The following is a 25,242-nucleotide window of genomic DNA, read 5'->3' as shown; positions in this document are numbered from 1 at the left end:
AGTTGAAAGGGAGTTGGCAAAATGTATTTATTTTGATTATGTTATTCACAATTTTGCAGCTGTGAAGACCAGGAAAGCAAAGTTCTGATTGAGGCTGGGTTCACACTACTACACTACTTTCATCCTACTTTGCTCTGCTACATTGGTCCTACATTTATCCTACATTGGTCCTACATCCATCCTACTTTCATGAACAGGATACTACTTTGGTCCGACTTCAATGATATTCAATGGGCCTGAAGTAGGATCAATGTAGGACCAAAAGTAGTACAGGGAGCATTTTCAAAGTCGGACCGACTTGTGTAGGACGCTACAAGACACTCTCATAGGGAAACATTGAACACAGAGCAAAGTAGGATGAAAGTAGTGTAGTAGTGTGAACCCAGCCTCAGTCGAAATCTTAACACAAAAATAAACAGGAACAAATACACAGGCATTTAGTTATTTAAAGCGGAGGTTCACACAAACAGTGAACCTCCGCTTTTTGGATCCCTCCACCCCTCCGGTGTCACATTTGGCACCTTTCAGGGGGAGGGGGGTGCAGATACTTGTCTGAGACAGGTATTTGCACCACTTCCAGGTTCTGACTCCCGCGGGGAATCCAGCCTTGTCACATCACCCCCCGCTGTCTTCTGGGAAACACTGTTCCCAGGAGAGAGCGGGTACCAGTGACGGCGCGCCGCGATCCTCGCACATGCGCAGTAGGGAATCGGGCAGTGAAACCGCAAGGCTTCACTTCCTGATTCCCTTACCGAGGATGGCGGCGGAAGCAGCCGAGGGCCGAGCGATTGCTCCGCCTCGGCTGCTGACATCGCGGGCGTCCATTTTTTAAAAGTCAGCAGCTGCCGTATTTGTAGCTGCTGGCTTTTAAAAAAGAAAATCGGCGGAACCTCTGCTTTAATTGTTATTTAAGTAAAGTTTAACGCTAAAATAAAAAAAATTGTTCTTTAAGCTCTTATGCACACTGCTTCTGTTAAACTTTGTGAGTTTAGGCATTTTTTTCTGTCCCTAAACTCCCCTCTATGTTATCCTATGTGTCCATGCACACATGGATGATTTTAGCAGTTTATCAGCAGGGGAGTTTATTGGCTGTTTTTTGAATGCCCTAAAATCGCATTCAAGGGGAGTGAATTGTGACCACAAAAAAACGATGAACGCTGTTAAATGTGTATAAACATGCCTAAACACTGGGCGCATTTAGCACTTCAGTGTCCATTTATTTAATTGGCCAGAATTTTAATTTATTCTCGCCATTAAAAAAAAATAAACTCCCAAACTCCATACTCTGCTAAACTAACCTAAACTGTTTTGAAAATAGGCAGCTCAGTTGAGTTTATAACACAGATTTTCTCCTGTCAGAAACCATGAGGCCTAAAAGTTTTAACATTGAGTTCTATTATTTTCATATGATATTGTTATTCAAATTTGATAGTTGTTAACGGCACTACTATCGCCATTATATACACCATGTTTTACCACGACAGGTGACACCAACCCTAGTGATGCCACTGGTAACCATTGCAGTTACATCTTCACTTCTAAAAATAAACAAACAAATTAAACTAAAAGCACTTTGAGCAATACGGCTGCCATTTTGTGTTGTTGACATGTGGGAAAATTGGTCATATAAGCATATCTGGACTTTCACTTGATTCTGGATTTAACCCTGCCTTGAAATAAACATATACAAAAGGGTACCAGATAAATTTTTATTAAACACAGATTTCCACTGAAACTTTTTTGTGCTAATTCTTTATTCCAGTTTAATCTTTATTGACACATGAACACTTGGCACTCACAGACAAAATGTAGAAATTGTGCTTTAAATAAAATTATTTAACACTTTATACAGAGCAACATAACCCTTGCTGCCAGTACAGCCTTCATTGTCAACTTATATTTCTAAGTGGGTCATATGTAGCATGTTAATGTGAAGCTTAAGAGGTAGCATGTTTAGAGGTATACATTTGAATTGTCATTAAGTTAACCTCCTTTCCTCTTTCCCACTCTATTTCCAGTAGATTTAGCTATATTCAGTCATTTAATAAAGAACATATACAGTATTTGATCATTTGTATCTGGCAGCTAAGTCGGAGTGTGCTTTCACAGGGGATGGAAAGTGCTGCTTCATAGTAAGAACATACTAAAGAAACACAGTAAGGCAAAGTAGACATTATTTCAAGTACATAAAAGGGGGCAGAGTTCTTGTAGAAGTGGAGCATGCTGGGAGAAGTTTGATGCACTAGGCTCTAATCTTTTTTCAGTTTTTATAGTGTTCTCTTGTAAGCGTTGACCTTCCATTTTGTCCTTCTATTTTTCCCAAAAATACAGTAACACTACATAGGCTTGAATGGTGTATAATAGTGTATCATATTAATTACAGAGGTAGTGCAAAGTCGAGTAGAGAACAGGTTTTCCTTGTCATGACAAACTGTGCGCTCCTCCTTTGATGAAATAAATAAAGTATCTTCATCATCGTTGGTCTTTTAACCCTGCTTTTACTAAACCCTGTTGAGCTCCAGAGGTCATTAGGGTCACCTAGTCCAGGCAAAACGTCTTCTCCCACTCCATATCTTCACCACGAGATCACTGCAAGGTCAGAGGTCATGAGAACTTTCTGAATTTGTTTTTTGTATATTAAATCTGGTAACAAGTAGCAGAGGTATTGTAGACAGACTAAGCTGTCTGAATTGTCAAAACACTCATGTTAAGGAGATGAGTGTCCCGTACCTTAAATTAACAGAGTGGAGGGACGCTGGTATAAAAGGGGCAGTAGGAAAAAAGATGGGAAGGTGAAAGATGGACAGGTTACGGAAGGCTAGTGGCTCGGCCCTTGATTGCCAGAACACGTCTTGGGAGACACGGAGTAAGACCAGGAACATAGACCCAAAGCTTGACCCGGCAGTCACTGAGAGAGAGAGGGGGAAGGGAATATATAGAACAGTATTTGGACAAGAACAAAAGAGGGAAATAGTGAACAGGGAAAGGGAGGAGAAGACAAAGCACAGAAAGGAAAGAAGGTCAGTGGAATGAAAACCATGTTAGTGATAACGAGAGAAAATCTGAAACACAGAAAGCAGTAAAGATGGAAAAAGATAGAGCAAAATAGATACATACACACATAATTTAAAGAATGAATGTAACAGATTGTTTCTCATTTTGCTCTCACTACTACTCTGGTATTTCCTTAAGTACCTCCCCTCCTTACCTGGATGCGGTAAAGATGTGACGGCTGTTGGCACACATAGCGTTGATTGGACTCTCGTGGCCTTTAATTTCTCCAATAGGTGAGAAATTTTCCATATTCCAGACTTTCAGAGTGCCACTGCGACAACCACTGAGCATCATAGGACGTCCTGGCACAAAGCCCAAAGCACAAACCCAATCTCTGTGTGCATTTGGAACTTGCTGCAAACATATCAGTAGTTAACAGGTATATTAATGCTGCTATAAAAGTAGTCTGTCAAAATTTAGTCAAGTCAAAATGAAGAATTCATAAGGCAGTCAATTTATAAGGTGTAGTGGCATTTTGTATTCCAAATTTGACAAGGAAATTTGTAATGCCAATGCATAGTGTAAAAAGTGGTTCAAATCTTTTTTGAGGATGTGACAAACTTAGCACCTTTTACTGTGTCTGGTGGTCCTGCCCTAATGTTTACTCTATATCCAGTACTTATTACAATAAGAGTTTTGTACTTACCATATATTCTTTACTCTTAAGGGATCCAGGAATGTAGTAATAGACATATGGGTTATTTTGCAGCTGCCTACAGTAGACACTAACTAACAGAACATCCCCTGTTTGACCCGCATCTAACCAACAGGATTCAGATTTGTGAAAAAGCAGGACATAGGGCCAATAAGCACATAGGAATGGGACCAGTGTTCCTCAATGGACTTCAAGAAAAAGATTTTAGGATAAGTACAAAGATCTTATTTTATTTACTGTTCATTGAGGGAACAGGAATGTCAGGAAACAGGAATGTCCAAATGCAGACCAACTGATGTAACCGCAGAGCGCCCTTCAGTTTCAAAGCAGTGGCACAGCCTCTGGTGTACTCAGTTCCTGATGTTTCCTAGTGTAATTGAGCCCAGAATAGTTTTAAATTGGCCTATTATGTAACCTTCAGACACTAGGCTCTATATTGCACCACTTTCCCAGACCTTGTCCAGTTTCAGAGTTGTGGCACAATCCTTGGTGTGAACCTGTCTCTCTTCTTGTAAGTATGATTTTATTTAATATATCTTGATATGTAACCCTTTTGCACTAAAATCTGCTTTTTGTTACTTCTCAGCTGCCTGTGTACTACATTGATATCTTGAGTATTTTCAAATTTTACTGGTGTAGCACAGCCTGTTGGCGTGACCCAGTCTCTCTTACAACATTTAATGTTTAGGGCCAGTTGGGCTGCATCACAATTTTAAATATCTATCCTTTTTTTCTGAGATAACTATTTAGCCTAAGGAAACCTAGTGCTGAAGTCATCTGCTAGGGACAGTGTTGAGCTTGAGCAGGCACTCTTGTTCCTTTCCAACTCTTGGGCTTAGAACAATATCTCTTCCCACTGCCACTGCTGCTTCTAGCACATGTGGATCATCCAGTTTCTGGTCTTGTTCCATTGTTCACCTTTAGTGAATAGATTTTTGTCACTTACAACCCTCACCAGCACCTACTGCGCAGATTTGTGAGTGAATAGGGTATAGTTGCTATTTGGTACAACATGCCTGGGTTTGAAAAGCACCACAATGCAAGGCCCAGTGCCTAAAGCTCACATTTTAGTTTAACTTTGCACCATTCTTGGGCCTACTCACAGAGTGAGTCTTCAGAATCTACAGAGCAGTGCCTAAAGCCTCGTACACACGACCGAGGAACTCGACGGGCGAAACACATAGTTTTCCTCATTGAGTTCCTTGTTAGGCTGTCGAGGAACTCGACAAGGCAAGTTTCTCCATTCCCGTCGAGGAAATAGAGAACATGCTCTCTTTTTGGCTCGTCGAGTTTCTCGACAGTTTCCTCGACGAAAATGTACACACGACCGGTTTCCTTGGCAAAAAAATATCTCCCAGCAAGTTTCTTGCTGGTTTTTGCCGAGAAACTCGATCGTGTGTCCGAGGCCTGAGAGTCACATTCCAAGCTAGCCCCACAATCTTTCATCCAGTGGGGTCTGGGTATGGCTGAGGCAAAGCTGTTGCTGAAGATAAACTGATCTGGATTGTTGCTGTATAGAGACCTGCTTAAGAAGCATATTAAACGTTTGGACTAAGGTAAAAAAACATCTGTGTAGAACCAAATATGTTGAAAGAAATAAAAAAAAAAATAGTAAAATGTATCTATAAATTTTACTCAGTAGACCTAAGGAAAAGGGTCCAGCCTGCTAGGACACTAGAAAAAAAAAAAAAAAAACGAAGCACGGCAGTTAAAGGTGGAGATTTGTGGGAGCTGACCTTTTCCTTTTTTGCCGGTGAGCATCTCCTGTAGGCAGCTGCATATTACCCACATGCATAAGAACTACTACCTCCCTGTGTCCCTCAATGCACAGTAACAAAATATCTACCATTGGGTTCATTTCCTATCAGATGACCATGGCAAAACCCCCCTGTTTTACTCACCTGAGCCCATTCCTTCCCTCGGTGGAGACGCGCTCTTCCTCTCTGCCCGTTGTCTTGGCTCTTAAGTGAATAGAGTGATAGCAGCGCAGTCATTGGCTCCCGCTGCTGTCAATCAAATCCAATGATGCCGTGGCCGAGTCCTGTAGTCTGTGTGAATGTACACAGATGCAGGACTCGGGAGCGCGCCCGCACGAGTGTCCCCCTTAGGAGAACCTCCTCCAGCGTGGACACTCGATGCGAGGAGGAGCTACATACTTCATACTCCATATTCCACAAAACATCAAACTATGAATGGATGCAGTGTATAACATTAGTACTGTGCCGAAAAAAATCACTCCACATAATAATTCTGATAAGTTATACTATTGGGATGTTGGCACCTTCCTTCTTATTCATGACAGTTTAAATTTAAATGTTTGGTCCCTGTGAGTGTTAGATTTTCGTCCTTCAGATTTCCTTCCACAAACTCCTCAACCTCTAACATTTATTTAGCATAATTCGACAGGTTGTGCCAGTCCTCCCAGCTGTCACCCCCCCCCCCCACATTTACCCTCTTCTACCCATTTTTCTTATCCTTTTCAAATTTCCACATCTGGAGACCACAGCCTACTTAACAGCCATCAGCTGTATCCGATAGCTTTATTTACATGGCCACAATGAAAGACACATCTTTGCTGGTAAGCTCTTTTCAGATTCGAACAAACTTTAATGCCTGTAATGGTTGTCTATATGATTCAAGTACTGTATGTACATTGTCAAGGTTACTAGAACGATACAGATGTTGTTATACTATGGGGTTGATTTACTAAGTAAAATAGACTGTGCACTTTTCAAAGTGCAGTTGCTCCAGAATTTAGTAAATGAGCAGAAGCTCTGCTGTCTTCCATCATCCAATCATGTGCAAGCAAAAATGCTGTTTTTTTTTTTTTTTTTTTTTCTTGAACATGATTGAGTATTCTTTGCAAAGGGAAGCTTTATCCCATTTACAGAGCTCTGGAGCAACTGCACTTGCAGAATGCAACAGCACTTTGCAAAGTGCACAGTCTATTTGACTTTAGTAAATCAACCCCTATGTGTATGTAATTTGTTCTCTAACAATATATACGTGATTATTTAAATGGGCCTTGCCAAAGCATGCATCGACCACAGGGTGACTACAAACTGTGAAAGCAGAAATTTTATTGTACCAACGTCCCGATAATATGGAAATGGAGATTAATCTGAACTAATGAAATGGACTTTTGACGGCACAGGTAATCAATGTAAAAATGTATATATATAGAACTTTCACCCAACCAGCCCGTTGGGCATTGGGTGTTCGTTGTATATAGTAGTAAAGGAGTGGACTGCAACACAGACTGCCGGTAGACAGTGGCAAAAAGACGACAGGGACACCCTCCAATGAAGTATGAAGTACACAGGAGTGCGCTGACGCAGGACGGCTCCCTCCGCGACTAGGACTGTCTCTCTTCTTTTTGGTGGCCACACATTTTTTATGAGAATCACATATCTGTGAAGGGCTCTTTTCTTCCTGGATGTGTTTACAGGCAGAGGTGGCTATCTCTCCCCCTACATCTAGATCTGTTTTCAGTTTTGTTTATGAGCCTCAGTAAGCTACGTTGAGAGCATACTTCATTGGAGGGTGTCCCTGTCGTCTTTTTGCCACTGTCTACCGGCAGTCTGTGTTGCAGTCCACTCCTTTACTACTATATACAACGAACACCCAATGCCCAACGGCTGGTTGGGTGAAAGCTCTACATATTATATATATATATATATATATATATATATATATATATATATATATATATATACATACAGCCTATTTGGTGGTAGTCGGGCTGGTTTTTGGCCTGACTTTCAACTGGTCTACTTGTTATGCTCCTGATGAAGCGTATAGTGCGCGAAACATGTCGAGTAAAAGCAAGATCTACTACTTCACATATTGAACCCAGTTTCAAGAATATCTAATTTATATGTACATTCTGATGTCTAGGTGTCCTCATACTATGAGTATACTTGTATCATTATAAGACTTTTTGAAACATTATTTCAATATTTACTGGTGATATATGTTGATACTATACTGTTTTATAAGTCTGTGTATATAGATTGTTCTATATGTAAAAAACGCTTTTACGAATAAATATTTATAGATTTTTACATTGATTACCTGTACCGTCAAAAGTCCAGATAGTTAGTTCAGATTAATCTCCATTTCAATATATACGTGATGCTCCCCCTTTATACTGTTCTCTTGAACAGAAAGATAATGGGGGTTATTTACGAAAGGCAAATCCACTTTGCAATACAAGTGCAAAAGTGCACTTGAAATTGCACTTGGAAGTGCAGTCGCTGTAGATCTGAGGGGTAGATCTGAAATGAGGCGAAGCTCTGCTGATTTTATTATCCAATCATGTGCAAGCTAAAATGGTGTTTTTTTTATTTTCCTTGCATGTCCCCCTCAGATCTACAGCAACTGCACTTCCAAGTGCACTTTTCACTTGTAGTGCAAAGTGGATTTGCCTTTCGTAAATAACCCCCAGTGTCTGCTGACAATAAAATCAGGAAAAAGCATGAAAATAATAATATACTGTATTATACAAAATTTATCTCCTACTGTCTTACAAAACGTTGAAATATATTTTTTTTACATAACAAGAGGATTACAAAGACAAACCTGTATGAGCTCATGCCGCTGTAGGTCCCACTTCTTGATTCCATTGTCTCTGGAACCGCTGCACAAGATGTTATCCTGTACAGCCAAGCACTCAATGCCATCATAATGTGGAGGCTCCAAATTGTAGGTAGGAGGAATGCTGCCTCCCCACCCAGAGTGCAATTCAAATATCTGAAGATGTAAATATAAAAAAGGAAAAGGATTAGTTGAATATATTGAGTATATAATGGTGTAATTATATTATTAAAAAAATATATTTCATATATATTATTTTCATAATATATATTTCCTTTGAATGAGTGTAACATATATGCAGGGTTAAAGGCATACAAACTGTTTAGTAGGTTGCTAAAGGTTAATAGGTGGAGCTGTGTGTTTTTGTCTGAATTGCTTGCTACATGCATGTCAGTAGATCTTCATGTTAGCTTTTAATTGCTGCTGTGGTTAGCAGTCAGCTGGTCTCTTAGTTGGCATATTATAGATATGTAAGTGTGCACTATGTTCAGCTATATCTTTTTTTATTTGTTGGCCTCTGGTACTAACAGAATAAACAAATGACCCTAAGCAACTAGTCCAAAGCAGGCCCTTCATCTGTCTGTATCAAACATATATCATTTAATTACATTCCTCCACTGCACATGCAGTGCAGCAACGTCAATTTAAAATAATTGTTTGCATTTTTATAAGAAAGTAATGTAGTTTGTTTTAGTAAGACCACCCGCAGCCGACCAACCAGCCAGTAAGAAGTGTAGAGGCAGGCTATCATTATTTTCTATGGCATATTCCCATTATACTGAATGATTCACAGGGTATGATGGCAATAACCAAGCAAATCTAAAAACCATTAGATTAGCTTAATTAAAAATAACTCCAACAAAATAAAAATAATAACTAAACACATATCCAACAGTTCTTTACTAAACTTAAAGTGGAACTTTAGTCAGAAAATTAAATCCTGCTAGATCACTTCAGGCTGGCCCCTTTTGCGGGTATAGCTATGTAAAAGATTAAAAACAAGTGTTTAAACTATTTAAAACACAGTAATACTTTGTGTCCCCCTGCACATGCTCAGTTGCTCTCCATTTTAGACATTTATAGGCACTGCTGAATTTGTAGAAGCTGATCTGCTGACTGCCTTAACCACTTAAGGACCTTGCCTGTTTTTCAGATTTGGTGTTTACAAGATTAAAACAGTTTTTTTTGCTAGAAAATTACTTAAAACCCCCAAACATTAAATATATATTTTTCTAACACCCTAGAGAATAAAATGGTGGTCATTGCAACTTTTTTTGGAAAAAATTCACTTTTTTTAATTAAAAAATAAGACAACAGTAAAGTTAGCCCAATTTTTTATATTGTGAAAGATAATGTTACGCTGAGTAAAATGATACCCAACATGTCACGCTTCAAAATTGCGCCCGTTCGTGGAATGGCGTCAAACTTTTACCTTAAAAATCTCCATAGGCGACGTTTAAAAAATTCTATAGGTTGCATCTTTTGAGTTATAGAGGAGGTCTAGGGCTACAATTATTGCTCTCGCTCTAACGATCGCAGTGATACCTCACTTGTGTGGTTTGAACACCATTTTCATATGCGGGCGCTACTCACGTATGCGTTTGCTTCTGCACGCCAGCTTGTCAGGACGGAGCACTTTAAAAAAATACATTTTTTGTTTTCTTATTAATTTTTACACAAAAAAAAAAAAAATGAGTCACTTTTATTCCTATTACAAGGAATGTAAACATCCCTTGTAATAGAATAAAGAATGTCAGGTCCTCTTAAATATGAGATCTGGGGTCAAAAAGACCTCCGATCTCATATTTAGACAAAAAAATTTCACTTTTAAGAAGTTTTTTTAAGAAGTTTTGACGGTTTTTTTTTTTTTTCACAGAGCAGTATCTGTTCTGCAGGCACAGTGGAGCAATGCATACAATTAATGGCATGCAATCTGTTTTGGAGCCATACCAGGGCTATCGGTGAATGGATTCCTGATTTAATTAGCTGTAGAGGAGTAGAGTATACCTCCTGATACTCTCTTCTGAAGTCTATAGTCACAGGGCTATAGGGAAAAGAATTACTAAATTGATCAGCTATAGATGAGTAGAGAGTAAAATTCCTGGGACTTAGGAGCCAAACCAGGGCTATAAGTAGAAGAATTACTGTACTATATTAATCAGCAGTAGAGTGGAGTTAGGTCCATTTTTCAGGTGGACCAGATAGGAAGCTCCATGCATCTCTCTATGGGCAAGCGCATGTAAACAGACTTGTTTTCGTTTACATCCACCTACCTCTGAGTCCATCCAAGTCTAAAAAAAAATAGGTAGAATTCCTAAGTTTAATCAGCTAAGATGTGCAGAGCAGCTGAAGCTTGTGACGATAAGGACAACACCGAGTATACTGAGAGTGACATTTTATTTCCCTATATCTATGGGCATCATGATTTTTTTTTTTTTTTTAGGCTTCATTTCCATGGACGTTTTTACAGTCACTTTCTTTAGCCTTTTTTACAGCTAAAAAACGCCTGTCCATGTTTATTTTTTATTTTTTTTGAGCTGGAGCTCAAAAACGCTGCGGTATCGGTTTTTAGCGTTTTTGCGCGTTTAACGTCTGGCGTTTTTACAGCTCTAAGGCTGGAGCTTCAGAACGCACTGGTCCTGTTTTTTTTTTGCAGCTTAAAAACGGCTCAGCCATCTACAGCTCAAAAACGTCATGGTGGGCATGAGGCCATAGACTAACATGGAGAGCCGTTTTTAAGCTGCAAAAAAAGCTCAGAAAAGTGGCTGTAAAAACGTCCATGGAAATGAAGCCTTAGTGTAAATGAAAGAGGGAATTGAAGAGTATGGGATTATTGCGGTGCCAAAATAGAAAACAAACAAACCTGCAATAATCCCATACTCCTCCATTCCCTCTTTCTACATAATTAACCCCTTAACGCCCGCCGCACGACTATTTACATCCGCAGAATGGCACGGACAGGCAGAAGGACGTATATATACGTCCTTGCCTTCTAGTGGGTGGGGGGTCCGATCGGGACCCCCCCCCCCGCTGCGTGCGGCGGGCGGGTTCCCTCGGGGAGCGATCCGGGACGACGGCGCGGCTATTCGTTTATAGCCGCTCCGTCGCGATTGCTCCACGAGGCTGAAGCACGGGTAGAGCCGTATGTAAACACGGCTTCCCCGTGCTTCACTGTGGCGGCGTATCGATCGAGTGATCCCTTTTATAAGGGAGACTCGATCGATGACGTCAGTCCTACAGCCACACCTCCCTACAGTTGTAAACACACACTAAGTGAACACTAACCCCTACAGCGCCCCCTGTGGTTAACTCCCAAACTGCAACTGTCATTTTCACAATAAACAATGCAATTTAAATGCATTTTTTGCTGTGAAAATGACAATGGTCCCAAAAATGTGTCAAAATTGTCCGAAGTGTCCGCCATAATGTCGCAGTCACGAAAAAAATCGCTGATCGCCGCCAATAGTAGTAAAAAAAATTAATAAAAATGCAATAAAACTATCCCCTATTTTGTAAACGCTATAAATTTTGCGCAAACCAATCGATAAACGCTTATTGCGATTTTTTTTTACCAAAAATAGGTAGAAGAATACGTATCGGCCTAAACTGAGGAAAACATTTTTTTTATATATATGTTTTTGGGGGATATTAATTATAGCAAAAAGTAAAAAATATTGCATTTTTTTCAAAATTGTCGCTCTATTTTTGTTTATAGCGCAAAAAATAAAAACCGCAGAGGTAATCAAATACCACCAAAAGAAAGCTCTATTTGTGGGGAAAAAAGGACGCCAATTTTGTTTGGGAGCCACGTCGCACGACCACGCAATTGTCTGTTAAAGCGACGCAGTGCCGAATCGCAAAACCTGGGCTGGGCATTTAGCTGCAAAATGGTCCGGGGCTTAAGTGGTTAAGGGATGAGGTGCCGTATTCTTATTTGGACCTTCGACCACCAATTACCCACTTTTACTATAAATCTTTTATGGCATATTTAATTTTATTTGAACTGGCACATGTATCCACAATTTTTTATTTATCTCTGATGTTTCTGAGCTTCAGAAAGGTGTGTGAATAAGGTATATGTGACTAAAGTTGATACAGATTTGTTATTTTTACATAAAATACAATATCTGCATTCAAAGGCTCTCTGTGGGCACACATGCTATTGATATCTGAAATAAAAATGTGTAGTACAATCTCTTTAAATTGACATGAAACTATACATTTACAATGTAAAGCTTTATACCCAGATATGTTTTATTAACTGATGGGTTGATGAATTAAAAAAAAATGCAAATGGGGAGAAAATGAGTAACCTTCACATAATGATCTTTGGATCCGGTGATAACTAGGTCTCGCCCATTCGGTGTGTTGCTGACTGTCAGACACATGACTGGAGCCATGTGACCCGTTAGTTTCCCAATGAGCTGAAACCTGCAGTGGTATGAAAAAAAAAAAGCTGCACTAAGGCAGGTGTAAAATACTGCCAAATCGGTGTATTGCATTGCTTTGCATAGGATTTCATTCCCAAGAGCTCCCCAACTCTCTATATACCACTTGAAATTCTAAAAACATATTTAGATTGATTTAATATAATTAACATAAACATTTTTACCTTTCACATAATAAAGACATTTTTTTTTTTTTTTTACTATATGGGAGACATATGATATACTGTATTTATTGGCGTATAACACTCACTGTTTTACCCTGAAAATAGAGGGTAAACTGTGCCTGTGTGTTATACGCAGGGGGCTGTGGAATTTATTTTTCCTGAAAATTACCTCTTAAAGCTAGGGTGCGTGTTATACGCCTGTGCGTGTTATACGCCGATAAATACGGTAGTTAGAAATAACCAATTACAATCTACTATAAAAACAGCCCCACAAGGTCACCTTGTGCCATATGCCGTCTTCATGGTCTGGGATGGCACAAACGTTCTATAACACTTTCTATGCTGAAAGAGAACACTTGTGGTGTTGCCTGAATCTAATTATAACTGTGTACTTGAAGAGGTCAGTTACCGGTACATGCAGCACTGCCAGCATACACATAGCACAGAGCTGCTCAATGCTTTCTGGGACCACAGAGATATGCAATATTGCACTACGCTCTTCTCCTGACCACAATTATTCTTGTATAAAAAAATTCTAAAAAAAGATCACTACATTCTCAATGATTTTTTAATTTGATAAACATACCTAAATTAACCCTACAGCTATACTGTCACTACTAATTATTGGTTAGTACAGCCAGTCAAAAGTAAACACAGCAAACAATAATTGTTAATCAAATATATTCTAATATCCTATAACAGGCAATGCACTTTTCTAAAATGTAATGCAAAAAAAGCACATTAGTAGGAACAAGCAGTAAAGCAAGTATGTGTAACAATGCAATTCAATCTGCTTAGTATGCATAACTGCACCTGCTCAGCTCCCAGGCTCTCACTGCATTCCCGGCTGCTACATACAAAGTGCTTCCATCGGAATTTAGAGCAATCTGGTTAATCTGCAGTTCTCCCTGACTGCTCATAGAGCGCAGAACCAGACCTGAGCATGCATCCCCCGATACCACTTGACCGGATGACCTGAAAAAGGAAAAATAACCAGTTGCAATTTGTCAAATTGCAGTAACAATTTTTGCATAATATTTTTAGAATGATCTTAGAGAAAAGGATCACAACTGGAGTACAAAATACAGATACTGTTAGGCGCCTTTCACACTGGGGCGTTTTTCAGGCACTTTAGCGTTAAAAAAAGCGCATGTAAATCGCCTGAAAGAAGCTGCATCTGCAATCCCAATGTGAAAGCCCGAGTGCTTTCACACTAAATCGCCTGAAAAACGCCTCAGTGTGAAAGGGGTCTTAGCGTTAAAAAAAGCGCCTGTAAAATGCCTGAAAGAAGCCTCATCTGTAATCCCAATGTGAAAGCCCGAGGCGCTGTGCTGGGCTTCTTTGCAGCGCTTTAGGAGTGTTGAATGCACCGCTCCTAAAGCACTCCTTTCCATTGAGGCTTTTTTTTTTAACGCCAAAGTGCCTGAAAAACGCCCCAGTTACTATAACTAAAGCAGTGTGAAAGGGGTCTTAGCGGAGCTTTACCAGCGTTTTTTTGGGCGCTGGCAGTGTGAAAGGGCTCTGAAAGCACTCAGGCTCTCACATTGGGATTGCAGATGAAGCTTCTTTCGGGTGCTTTTGTGTGAAAGGGTCCTTAGGGAGACTAAGAGCCGGTTCACACAGGGGCGACACGACTTCGGGGGCGACTCGGCCAGGCGACATGAACACGATATCTAAGGCGATTTGCAAAATGACTTCTGTATAGAAGTCAATGCAAATCGCCCCAAGTTGCCCCCAAAGTAGTACAAGAACCTTCTTCTAAGTTGGAGCGACTTGCGTCGCTCCTATTAGAACGGTTCTATTCACTACAATGGGACGCGACTTGTCAGGCAGCTGTGACGCCTGACAAGTCGCCCCAGTGTGAACCGGGTCTTACTAAAACTGGAGCACACAGAATCTGGTGCAGCTGTGCATAGTAACCAATCAGCTTCTAACTTCAGTGTGTTCAATTAAGCTTTGACAATTAGCCCTGGTTCACACTGGTGCGATTTGACATGCGACTTGACATGTCAAATCGGTGGCATTTGCCGGCAATGGCACTGTCCTAATCAGTGCGACGCTGCACCAATTTCAAAAAGTAGAAACCTGCACAGATGTCTCTGTAATCGCAGCCGAAACCGGATTGATAAGCTGGAGTGAAATCTTGCGAGTTCAGCTTAACTCGCACGGCTTCATTCCCGCAGTCTAGTGTGAACCTGGGCTAAAACCTAGAAGCTGATTGGTTACTGTGCACAGCTGCACTGGATTCTGTTTACACCAGTTTTAGTAAATCTCCTCCTGTATATCTAATAATGTGTGTAAAATGCCCTACAAAACTTCATTTTGGCGAGATGTGTCAGATCCTGCATCAATGAATCTACATATAATTAGAATTAAAAACAAATTTTGCAATTTCGATTGAAGCTTTTATTCCTGTGCCAAAAAAGCATGGTTCCCCTAAGGCATGGGTCTTCAAACTATGGCCCTCCAGTTGTTCAGGAACTTCAATTCCCATCATGCCTAGTCATGTCTGTGAATGTCAGTGTGTTACAATGCCTCATGGGATGTGTAGTTCTACAACAGCTGGAGGGCCGTAGTTTGAGGATCCCTGCCCTAAGGTCTTAGATCAAAAGTGTATGAACATTTCACAAAGAATACAACACTCACTGTCTGAATGAACTACAAGCCCAGACACCCTTAGCGGCTGTTCTCAATGAACTACCATGTTGCTGTGGAAGTTCATTGCGTCTTCCTGTCAGGTGGAATGATTACTGGTGCAATTCTTTACAGGCTCCTACTACAAAAATAGTAAATGCACATTTTTTGTTACCTGCAAAAAAATTTGCATTTATAAAAAAAAATAAATTAAAGGTGAACTTATCCTTTAAGCCCTGATTTTGTATATACCATTAAAGCTATTACGCTTGTGTGTCACGGAGAAAACAGTTGTACCTGGTTGTTGTTCTATGTATGATTATGTGGTTATTAGAACCAGGGGCGGACTGACCATTCAGGCACTGCCCGAGGGCCACATGCCACTAGGGGGCCCCATCAGGGTTGCCAGCCTCAGTAAAACCAGGGACAGTATGTAAAAATCTGTGTTTTTTTTTTAAATCCTAAGATTATAGCTGCCCCGCCTCTCCAGTACCTTTTCAGTGTGTGTATGTGTTGCCTGGGGGCCGCATAATCTCCCATTGCCCAGGGGGCCGCATAATCTCCCATTGCCCAGGGGGTCGCATAATCTCCCATTGCCCAGGGGGTCGCATAATCTCCCATTGCTCAGGGGGCTGCATAATCTCCCATTGCCCAGGGGGGTGCATAATCTCCTATTGCCCGGGGCCCCATGAGTTGTCAGTCCGCCCCTGATTAGAACCAATATTGCATAGTGCCTCTTTAAAAATCCAACAAAATAGGTTTTAAAGCGGAGGTTCACCCTAAAACATCTATGTACCATTACATGCAGCATACTTGCGTCAGCTACAGTATGCTGGTATTTTTTTTTTATCGCTGTACATACTGTTATATAGTTCATTTTCTTTTCTTCCTCCCGCGGGGAATAGGCGTTCCTATGAAGAGGCGTAGATGATTGACGTGCGAAAAAGGTGCGTCGCGCGTTCCGAAAACAGCCGATCTGGGACTCGGCTATATACGTCGCCTGCGCAGTCAGCTCTGCACGGCTCCTAGTCTGTGCGCAGGCGTCGTATAACGCCGTGTCCCAGATCGGCTATTTTCAGAACGCGTGACGCGCCTTTTCCACACGTCAATCATCTACGCCTCTTCATAGGAACGCCTATTCCCCGCAGGAGGAAGAAAAGAAAATTAACTATATAACGGTATGTACAGCGATAAAAAAAAAAATACCAGCATACTGTAGCTGACGCAAGTATGCTGCATGTAATGGTATATAGATGTTTTTTAGGGTGAACCTCTGCTTTAAGCAACAAAGGGTATCAGTTTGCATTGATCAGTGGCTCATGACACAGTGCACCAGTATTCTACAGGAAAAAAAAATACTTACATAAGCGTCCGCACACACCGTGCAGAGTCTCGAATATCCCAGACCCGAACACAAGAAGCAGATGCAGTAAGTACAAGTCCAGTGTTGGGACTGTGCTTCAAAGATACCACATTGTGTGGATGACCACGGAGGGAACCAATTTCTTGACCAGTGACCAAGTTCCATAGCTTGCAAGTGCGGTCTTGGGATGTAGTAAGAGTAAGATTTAATTTTACAACGTATTAACCAAAACACAATAAATACTATGCATCACCATAAGAAAAAGTTCAATCAAGAAGGTGAGTATAGCAACAGGTACTGTATTCTGTATAAACTATAGTTGTGCTAAAAGGAATTAAAATGCTTCCAAAGTTTCTGAATTCAGAAATATTCAAAATAAAAATATATAACATTTTTAAATATTAACTGCTTCAGCCCTCATACCTTTATATATCTTATGGACCAAAACAATGTTTACATTCCCACAATGGGCCGTTAATTCAGTGATAACTTTGTAATTTCTCAGGATAAGATAATACATACATTTTTTTTTTAGGGACAAATTAGCTTTCTTTTGAAAGAAAAAATTCTGCAAAAATGATTTTATTTTCTATGCAATCTATAGACAAAAAGGTCACAGCAATTATTTTAAAGCTAAAGAAGTTTTACTGTATATAAAAAGGATGCTTTTTATTTGATAATTTGCCTGGTATACATGTCACTATAATGGTGTCTCTGGTGCAAAGCATAACGGAGTTATTTACAAATAAAAAACTTTTTTTCTTCAATTTTGCACATTTATTTATGCAACACTCAAAAAAAAAAAAAAACACACACACACACAAAATATATAAAGTTAAAAAAGCTTAAATATTAATGGTTAATAATTCACATAAAATAAAAATTTGCAGTAAAACAATGGCTACAAGCAAAGTGAAAAGTAGGTTTGAGATGATTTGGGTTAACTAAAGCCGTGTACACACGATCGGTTTGTCCGATGAAAAAAGACTGTTTTCATCGGACAAACCGATCGTGTGTGCGCCCCATCAGTCTTTTTTTCCCATCGGTGTAAAAAAATAGAACATGTTTTAAATTTTTCCTATGGAGAAAAAAAAATATAGGAAATTCCGATCGTCTGTGTGGAACTCGATCGGAGAAAAATCCACGCATGCTCAGAATCAAGTCAACGCATGCTCGGAAGCATTGAACTTCATTTTTTTGGGCTCGTCGTAGTGTTTTACATCACCGGGTTTTGTCACGGTTGGAATTTAGTCTGATAGTGTGTATGCAAGACTGATGAAAGTCAGCTTCATCGGATATCCGACGAAAAAATCCATCGGATTTGATTCCATCATAAATCCGATTGTGTGTACACGGCTTAAGGGTTAATAAAGGATTATAAAAAGGAGTATGTTTAATTAAATTAATGTATGAAAAAGTAAATCCAATGTAACAATGCATTGCTACGCTGTATTACTCAACAACACCTGCAGACAATCTGCAAGTAATAATTTGACTATCATAGCTGAAGCAGCTGTCAGTCTTTTCTGGTAATAGCAGTTGGGGACCGACGATGAGTGAAAAGAGCTAGCCTTATGGGATATGTCCTAGAAAGTTGTTTAGGGTGTATCTCCTACATTTAGAATCCTCAATTGGTTAAATGTCAAATATTTTATATAATGTATATTCTTTTAAATATAGTATTTAACAATTCTAAATAATGGAAAAATATTATATTATGGATATATTATTAAAAGTTCCAAATATTTTATGGAAAAATATCTGTCTCATTTCTTCCTAACTGACTCTACTTTATAAATACCCACAAAAATTGAAAAAGAAAAAAAGGGACAGGCCAATAGGATTCAGCAGTATTGAATGATAGAGCTAGATCAGGATCAGCATTATTACAGCATCTCCACTATACAGTTTCCATATAGTGATCATTTGCTATATGTTGCCTTGGCCACTTTCAAATTTAGAATCAATCCCAAAACCTATAATACCAGATGATGCTTTCTCAGGGGCTTGGAATTCTGAGTGCCACCTAACCTGCGTGGAGACTATTATACTGTCCATGTACGTATATTACAATTGTCTTACCTATTTGATTGAGTGAGGTATACTAATATAGAGAGTGGGTCTATTTTTTTTGTCCCTTATCTGCATTAATTTAGTCTTGAAATGGGCATTGATTTGTTATCAATGGAATGGAAGTGAGGGGAGCTGTTTTAAGCTCCCCGAACCCTTGGGAATGTTGCAGAAGAAAGTTTCTAGGCCCCCCTGTTTGCTCACCTGCTAGCTAATGTTAAATCATTCTGGGGCAGATGGAAATTCCCCTCCCGCCTCCTGCTAAGGGATGGGTTAAAGGTTAACCAATGATAGGTCACAGTTAAGATCACATGGTGCTTAGGAACGTTCCAGAAAGGGGAAAGGTTATTTAAAGGGATCACATCAATTCCTCTGTGACCAGATTTACAGGACCCTTACCTGTGAACTCCCCCCCCCCTCCCTTGTCGCGGCCTGTAATATTACGTGGTACTCCCTCTTGGTTTTTCGTGTTAAACAAGGGGTGTTATTTAATAAGGCATTAATCCCAAACCGAGTCGTAGTGGCTGGGTTGATGAATGGTTTGGTTTGTTTGAATAAATAAATAACTGATGTCTTTGTATTTATATTTACCTATGGTGATATATATGGTAATAAAATATGATCGTTATATTAAATACTAGTAATAAAGGCCTGCGGCCAAGTTTACCCCACCTCAGTTGTTTGTTGGTCATTATTTTTATTATTACATAATAATATTTCGGCATACAGTCCCATGCCTGTCTATAGAAACATAGGGCCAGATTCTCATACATTAACGTTGCTCCTGGGCAGCGTAATGTATGTGCTGTACGCTACACCGCCGCAGGTTTACAGGTTTACATCCTGATTCTCAGAACACTTACCTGTAAACTTGCGGCGGTGTATCGTTAATTCGCTCGGCGCAAGCCCCCCCAATTCAAATGGGGCGGGCACCATTTAAATTAGGCGCGCTCCCGCGCCGAGCGTACTGCGCATGCTCCGTCGGGTAAATTACCCGACGTGCATTGCGCTAAATGACGTCGCCCCGACGTCATTTGCTTAGACGTTTACGTAAATGGCGTCCAGCGCCATTCACGGACGTCTTACGCAAATGACGTATTTTTTTTAAACTTCGACGCGGGAACGACGGCCATAGTTAACATTGGTTGCCCCTGCTAATAGCAGGGGCAACCTTACGCGTTGCGTACGCTACGGAAACGACGTAAATTCTCAGCGTCGGACGCGCGTAGGTTCGGGAATCTCGCGTACTTACCTAATTTGCATAGACGACGGGGAAAACGACGATGCGACACCTAGCGGCGGGAAAAAAAATTACTTTTAAGATCTGACAGCATAACAGCCTTACGCATGTCAGATCTAATGGTTATCTATGCGCAACTGATTCTAGGAATCAGTCGCATAGATACCTGGGGCCAGATGAGGAGTTACGACGGCGCTAATGGTGTTGCGCCGTCGTAACGCCTTTGAGAATCTGGCCCATATTTTTTAACTGGTACGCTATGTAGGATATAAAGCTCAATCATTAAGGACTCACGTAACTGAGTTTTTTTAAGACTTATCCAGTGTTAATGCTATACCTTTCACTAGATTTATTAAAGTTGATCTATAGCCGCAGTATAATAAATCCATAATGCCAGGAGTTACGAGCCCAGCTGGCTGATAAAAAAAACTGTTGTTAGGTTTTCCCTTTTCCCCTTTTTTTTTTCTCTCTTTTTCTTTTTCATTCCCATGGATATGTATATTATGCTAATGCAAATTACTGATATATAGATAAAGTGTGATCAAAAAATGGCGCCCTATTGAATCACACCTCTGCGCTCAAGACAAAAACAATAATAGAAATCACAGCTGCTGTTCTAAAAGTATCAATGTGAAAAAATATATAATGTGTTTTAAACCAATAAACCACAATATTATATAAAAACAGCGCTCAAGTGTGTGTGAATCACACTGTGATAGGTGATAGGTAATAATAATATTCAATATAAATGCAAATGAATCAAAAACCCGTGAGGAAAGTGTTCATAGGAAAACATAAAGTTCATGGAGGAGCAAAAAGGAAACCACTTCTCTGTCTCTTTCAAGGTGTAAAATCTTCAAAATATATTCAAAATAATCTTCCACCACACCCGATGTGAAACAATAGTGAATCCTCCACCAATAGAAATGCCACTCACCAGAACAATATGCCTAGCACTCTCATGTTTTGGCACAGTAGCTTTGTTATAGTTATAACTATAACAAAGCTACTGTGCCAAAACACGAGAGTGCTAGGCATATTGTTCTGGTTTCCTTTTTGCTCCTCCATGAACTTTATGTTTTCCTATGAACACTTTCATCACTGGTTTTTGATTCATTTGCATTTATATTGAATATTATTATTACCTATCACCTATCACAGTGTGATTCACACACACTTGAGCGCTGTTTTTATATAATATTGTGGTTTATTGGTTTAAAACACGTTATATATTTTTTCAAATTACTGATATAGCAAGTTGGATAGTGGTTTTTGTACTATTATTAATCTAGAGTTATGTTATCATTTATCGTTTAGATATACTTTACATTTATGTGTATATTTCTTAATTTGTTTTCTTTTTTGTTTTTTTATTGGAGGCTTGTATGCTGTCCAGAGAATGTTAATATTATATTGCATTTTCTTTTCTATGGAAAAAATACAAAATGTAATAAAAATTGACAATTATAAATTAATTAATTTGAAAAATGCAAATTTATATTTCTGATGCTCAGTTATGGTGTGAAATGTGTAACCTATGAATTCCATAGATCTGTATTTAAAACCAGTTGCTGTATCTATTGACAAGCCCATGCAGGGCAGCAGTGGAATATTTTTGTGCAGAGGTCCCTCTAAGCTAGAATAGTACAATTGCCTCATCTAAAGAAACTTTACATTTACAGAGCATGTATTATATATGCAGTAAGAATCTCTTCCTAAGATTTTGCAGCCAGATAACTTCACAGAAGCAAAATCTTCAAAAGAAACTGAATCCAGGAAAAGGGGGACAATATCATATAAGAATGACATTTTTAGAATAAAAGAAACATTTATCCAAGTCTATCACATGGCATAGTCTATATGGAGTTCAGCTTTAAATTGTTTTTAATGCAAGGCACACTGCTGGGCTTGTATTAAAAGGTATCAATTAACTTTATTAAACTTTAGGATCTGCCTATTAACTTTAGGATCTGCCATTTAAAGCGGAGCTCCACCCTAAAGTGGAACTTCCGCTCATCGGAAGCCTCCCCCCCTCCGGTGTCACATTTGACACCTTTCAGGGGGGAGGGGGTGCAGATACCTGTCTAAAGACAGGTATTTGCACCCACTTCCGGCCACAGTCTGCGGGCAGGACGTCACCCCCCCCCCCCATTGTGTTCTGGGAACACTCGGCTCCCAGAGCACAGCGGGAGCCAGTCAGCAGGCACAGCGCGACTCGCGAATGCGCCGTAGGGAACCGGGCAGTGAAGCCAGAGCGCTTCACTCCCTGGTTCTCTCACTGAGGATGGCAGGGGGCAGCAGAGTGACGAGCGATCGCTCACCCTCTGCTGCGGACGGCGCTGGACTCCAGGACAGGTAAGTGTGCCGATATTAAAAGTCAGCAGCTGCAGTATTTGTAGCTGCTGACTTTTAATACATTTTTTTTCAGCGGACATCCGCTTTAAGTTTTTGGAAAGAGTGTTTTGTTGAGGAGGAAGGGGATTTTTAACTTTCAACCCAGAATGCTTGCACATTCAAATTTCAAGCTAACATTCTGGTATATTATTATTTCTGATGATACTGGGTCACTAGTTTCGGTACATATTTAGTAACAGAGGTAACATTCGCTACCATTCCATACAACATTTTCCAATACCCTTAGAGGGTGGGATGGCTTGTTTTAGCTGGCTAAGGAGCATGCCTTTGTCCATACCCTACAAATATAATTTGTTGCACTGCATTGCATTTAAACAAAAAAAATTTAAATTTAATTTTTGATGGAAGACAATAAAGAAATTCTAATAAGTATTTCAGATTTTATTTATTAAAACCAAAACGTATTTTTTAGTTTTAAAATACCCATTACAAACCCTCACCTTTTGATCCTGTGAACAGAAGTTCTTCTGTAGCATCTACACAGAGGACGGGTTTTGTGTGGCCCTCAGCTGTAGCTACACATTGCAGAGGAGCTGTTCTGGTACCCTTTAACCCTCCAACAGGACTAATTACACCCCTGAAAAGAAAAAAAAGAAAATAACAGGAGGTGCATTAAACAAAAACAGTAAATACCCTCTCATACAAAACACTCAAGTAAACGTATGCATCACCAATCGTTACTGCATACTTGTTATATCTTGCTAATGGCATCTTTAAACTTTTCGCTGTTGGACCAGTTTTTTTATTTGTGTAGGACATGGGGTTCTTTTTTTTTAATTGTTATATCCCATCAAGAAGTTTATCTAACACCTTTAAGCTGGGTTCACACTGCAGCACGCCCTGGATCACAGCAGGAGTCCGGTGCGTCCCCATTCACTGTTTTAGGTCCCAATTTAGCCCGAATTTTTTGGCTGAATTCCGACCTGAAATGGAGTAAAAGAAGGACAGGACTTCTGTGTCATTCGCACCAGAGGTGCTGCAGAGATGTGTGAACTGGCTCCATAGAGAGCCAGTCACAATCTCCTGCTATGAAAATTGGATGCAGTAAAATTCTCATCCAATTCGCAACAGTGTACCCAGCCTCAGAGCGTACTCTCAAGTTAGCTGTCTGTAATAATGTATACATTTATATAGATACATAACTTCAGTCGAGCAGTTTTTATCTTATTGCATAGTAAGGTTGAAAAAAGATACTAGCCCATCTAGTTAAACCAACAGAGAAAAAACTTACTAATAGAAAACCTCCATATACACAATCCCATTCCCACAGTTCATTTAGGAGGAAGGCAAATTAAAAACCCAATACCATTATTCAATTTGCTCCAGTAGGGGAAGATCCCTCAGAAGGCAATCACATATTCCCGTTCAGGGATGCATCCAGCTCTTTTTTAAAACAATCTACTGAGCTGGCCAGAACAAGTTATTAAGGGAATCCACTCCACATTTTCACAAATCTTGTTGTGAAGAGGCCTTTCATATGTGAAGGTTAAATCTCTTTTCCTCCAGATGTAAAGAGTGCCCCCTTGTCCTCTGTAAGGATCGGAATGTGAATAACTCAACACCAAGTTCACTATATGGACCACTTATTTAATATACATGGTGATTATATCCCCCATATTTGCCTCCTATCAAGAGAGAATACATTCAGTTCAGCTAATCTTTCCTCATAGCTGAGCCCCTCCATGCCTTTTATCAGTTTAGTTGTCCTTCTCTGCACTTAAAAAAAAAAAGAAAGATGGGAAAGAATTGATGCACTATTTGGTATTTTTTCTGCTGTCACTCTTCTATGTTTATATGTCTCTTTTTCCAGTTTTCCGAAATCGTGAAAGAATGCCCAAAACAGAACTGCATATTCTAGATGAGGTCTTATTAATGATTTGTATAGGGGCATACATGGTGTCTCTCTCTCTGGAGTCTATACCACTTTTAGTACAAGAAAGTGTTTTGCTAGCTTTAGAAATCATAGCTTGGCATTGCATGCTATTACTAAGTTTATGATCTACCAGAACACCCAGATCCTTCTCCACCATTGACTCCCCTAGCTATTCTCCTCATAGAATGTATGATGCATGCATGTTTTTATCCCCCAAGTCCCTAACTTTATATTATTTCACCCTAATATTTCTGTAAAGGGGGAAATGTGAATGCAATCAGAATCAGCAACAATGTGGCACTGGATTAGCACACATTACACCGATGCCAATTACGATCACATGCATCACTATATTCTTAGTGCTACTGAAGGTGTTTAGGAATGGTAGTTTCAACATTACTCTAAGACATGCTACTTCTACTTCAATTAAGGGTCTCAAACCTACGCAGGTTAGTTAACAATGAGGGTTTTTCTGTGTTTTAGCCTTTTAACCTGTAAAGTGTATTAATTGAAATAAGTATTTACAAAGCATCTGACTAGCTTGAAACAATTTTTTACTATTTTACTATTTAATAAAGGCAAATCCACTTTGCACTACAAGTGCACTTGGAAGCACAATCGCTGTAGACCTGAGAGGGACATGCAAGGAAAAGAAAAAACAGCATTTTTGCTTGCGCATGTTTGGATGGCATAAATCAGCAGAGATTCCTCTTTGTGATCTTCCCCTCAG

At 39.7% G+C, this 25,242-nt stretch overlaps 1 protein-coding gene across 13 annotated transcripts in view; it reads right to left on the bottom strand.

Annotated features, from left to right (window-relative positions):
• Positions 1–1,695: 1,695 nt before the first annotated feature.
• KIF21B (kinesin family member 21B) overlaps positions 1,696–25,242 on the bottom strand; it is a 162,731-nt gene continuing 139,184 nt past the window's right edge. For 8 of the 13 annotated variants that reach the window (XM_040337745.1, XM_040337736.1, XM_040337740.1 and 5 more), the window contains 7 exons: positions 23,080–23,216; positions 16,915–17,095; positions 13,731–13,892; positions 12,619–12,736; positions 8,291–8,461; positions 3,209–3,408; positions 1,696–2,908 (listed from right to left, as the gene is read on the bottom strand). In XM_040337745.1, the coding sequence (XP_040193679.1) occupies positions 2,809–2,908; positions 3,209–3,408; positions 8,291–8,461; positions 12,619–12,736; positions 13,731–13,892; positions 16,915–17,095; positions 23,080–23,216 (1,069 nt within the window). In that variant the 3' untranslated portion in view covers positions 1,696–2,808. Of the gene's footprint in view, positions 2,909–3,208; positions 3,409–8,290; positions 8,462–12,618; positions 12,737–13,730; positions 13,893–16,914; positions 17,096–23,079; positions 23,217–25,242 lie in introns of those variants that run through there. The other 5 variants (XM_040337742.1, XM_040337743.1, XM_040337744.1 and 2 more) reach the window with 3 other exon arrangements.

This window comes from Rana temporaria, chromosome 2 (assembly GCF_905171775.1).
Source record: "Rana temporaria chromosome 2, aRanTem1.1, whole genome shotgun sequence".
NCBI lineage: Eukaryota > Metazoa > Chordata > Amphibia > Anura > Ranidae > Rana > Rana temporaria.
This window is presented reverse-complemented; position numbering and strand designations above follow the sequence as displayed.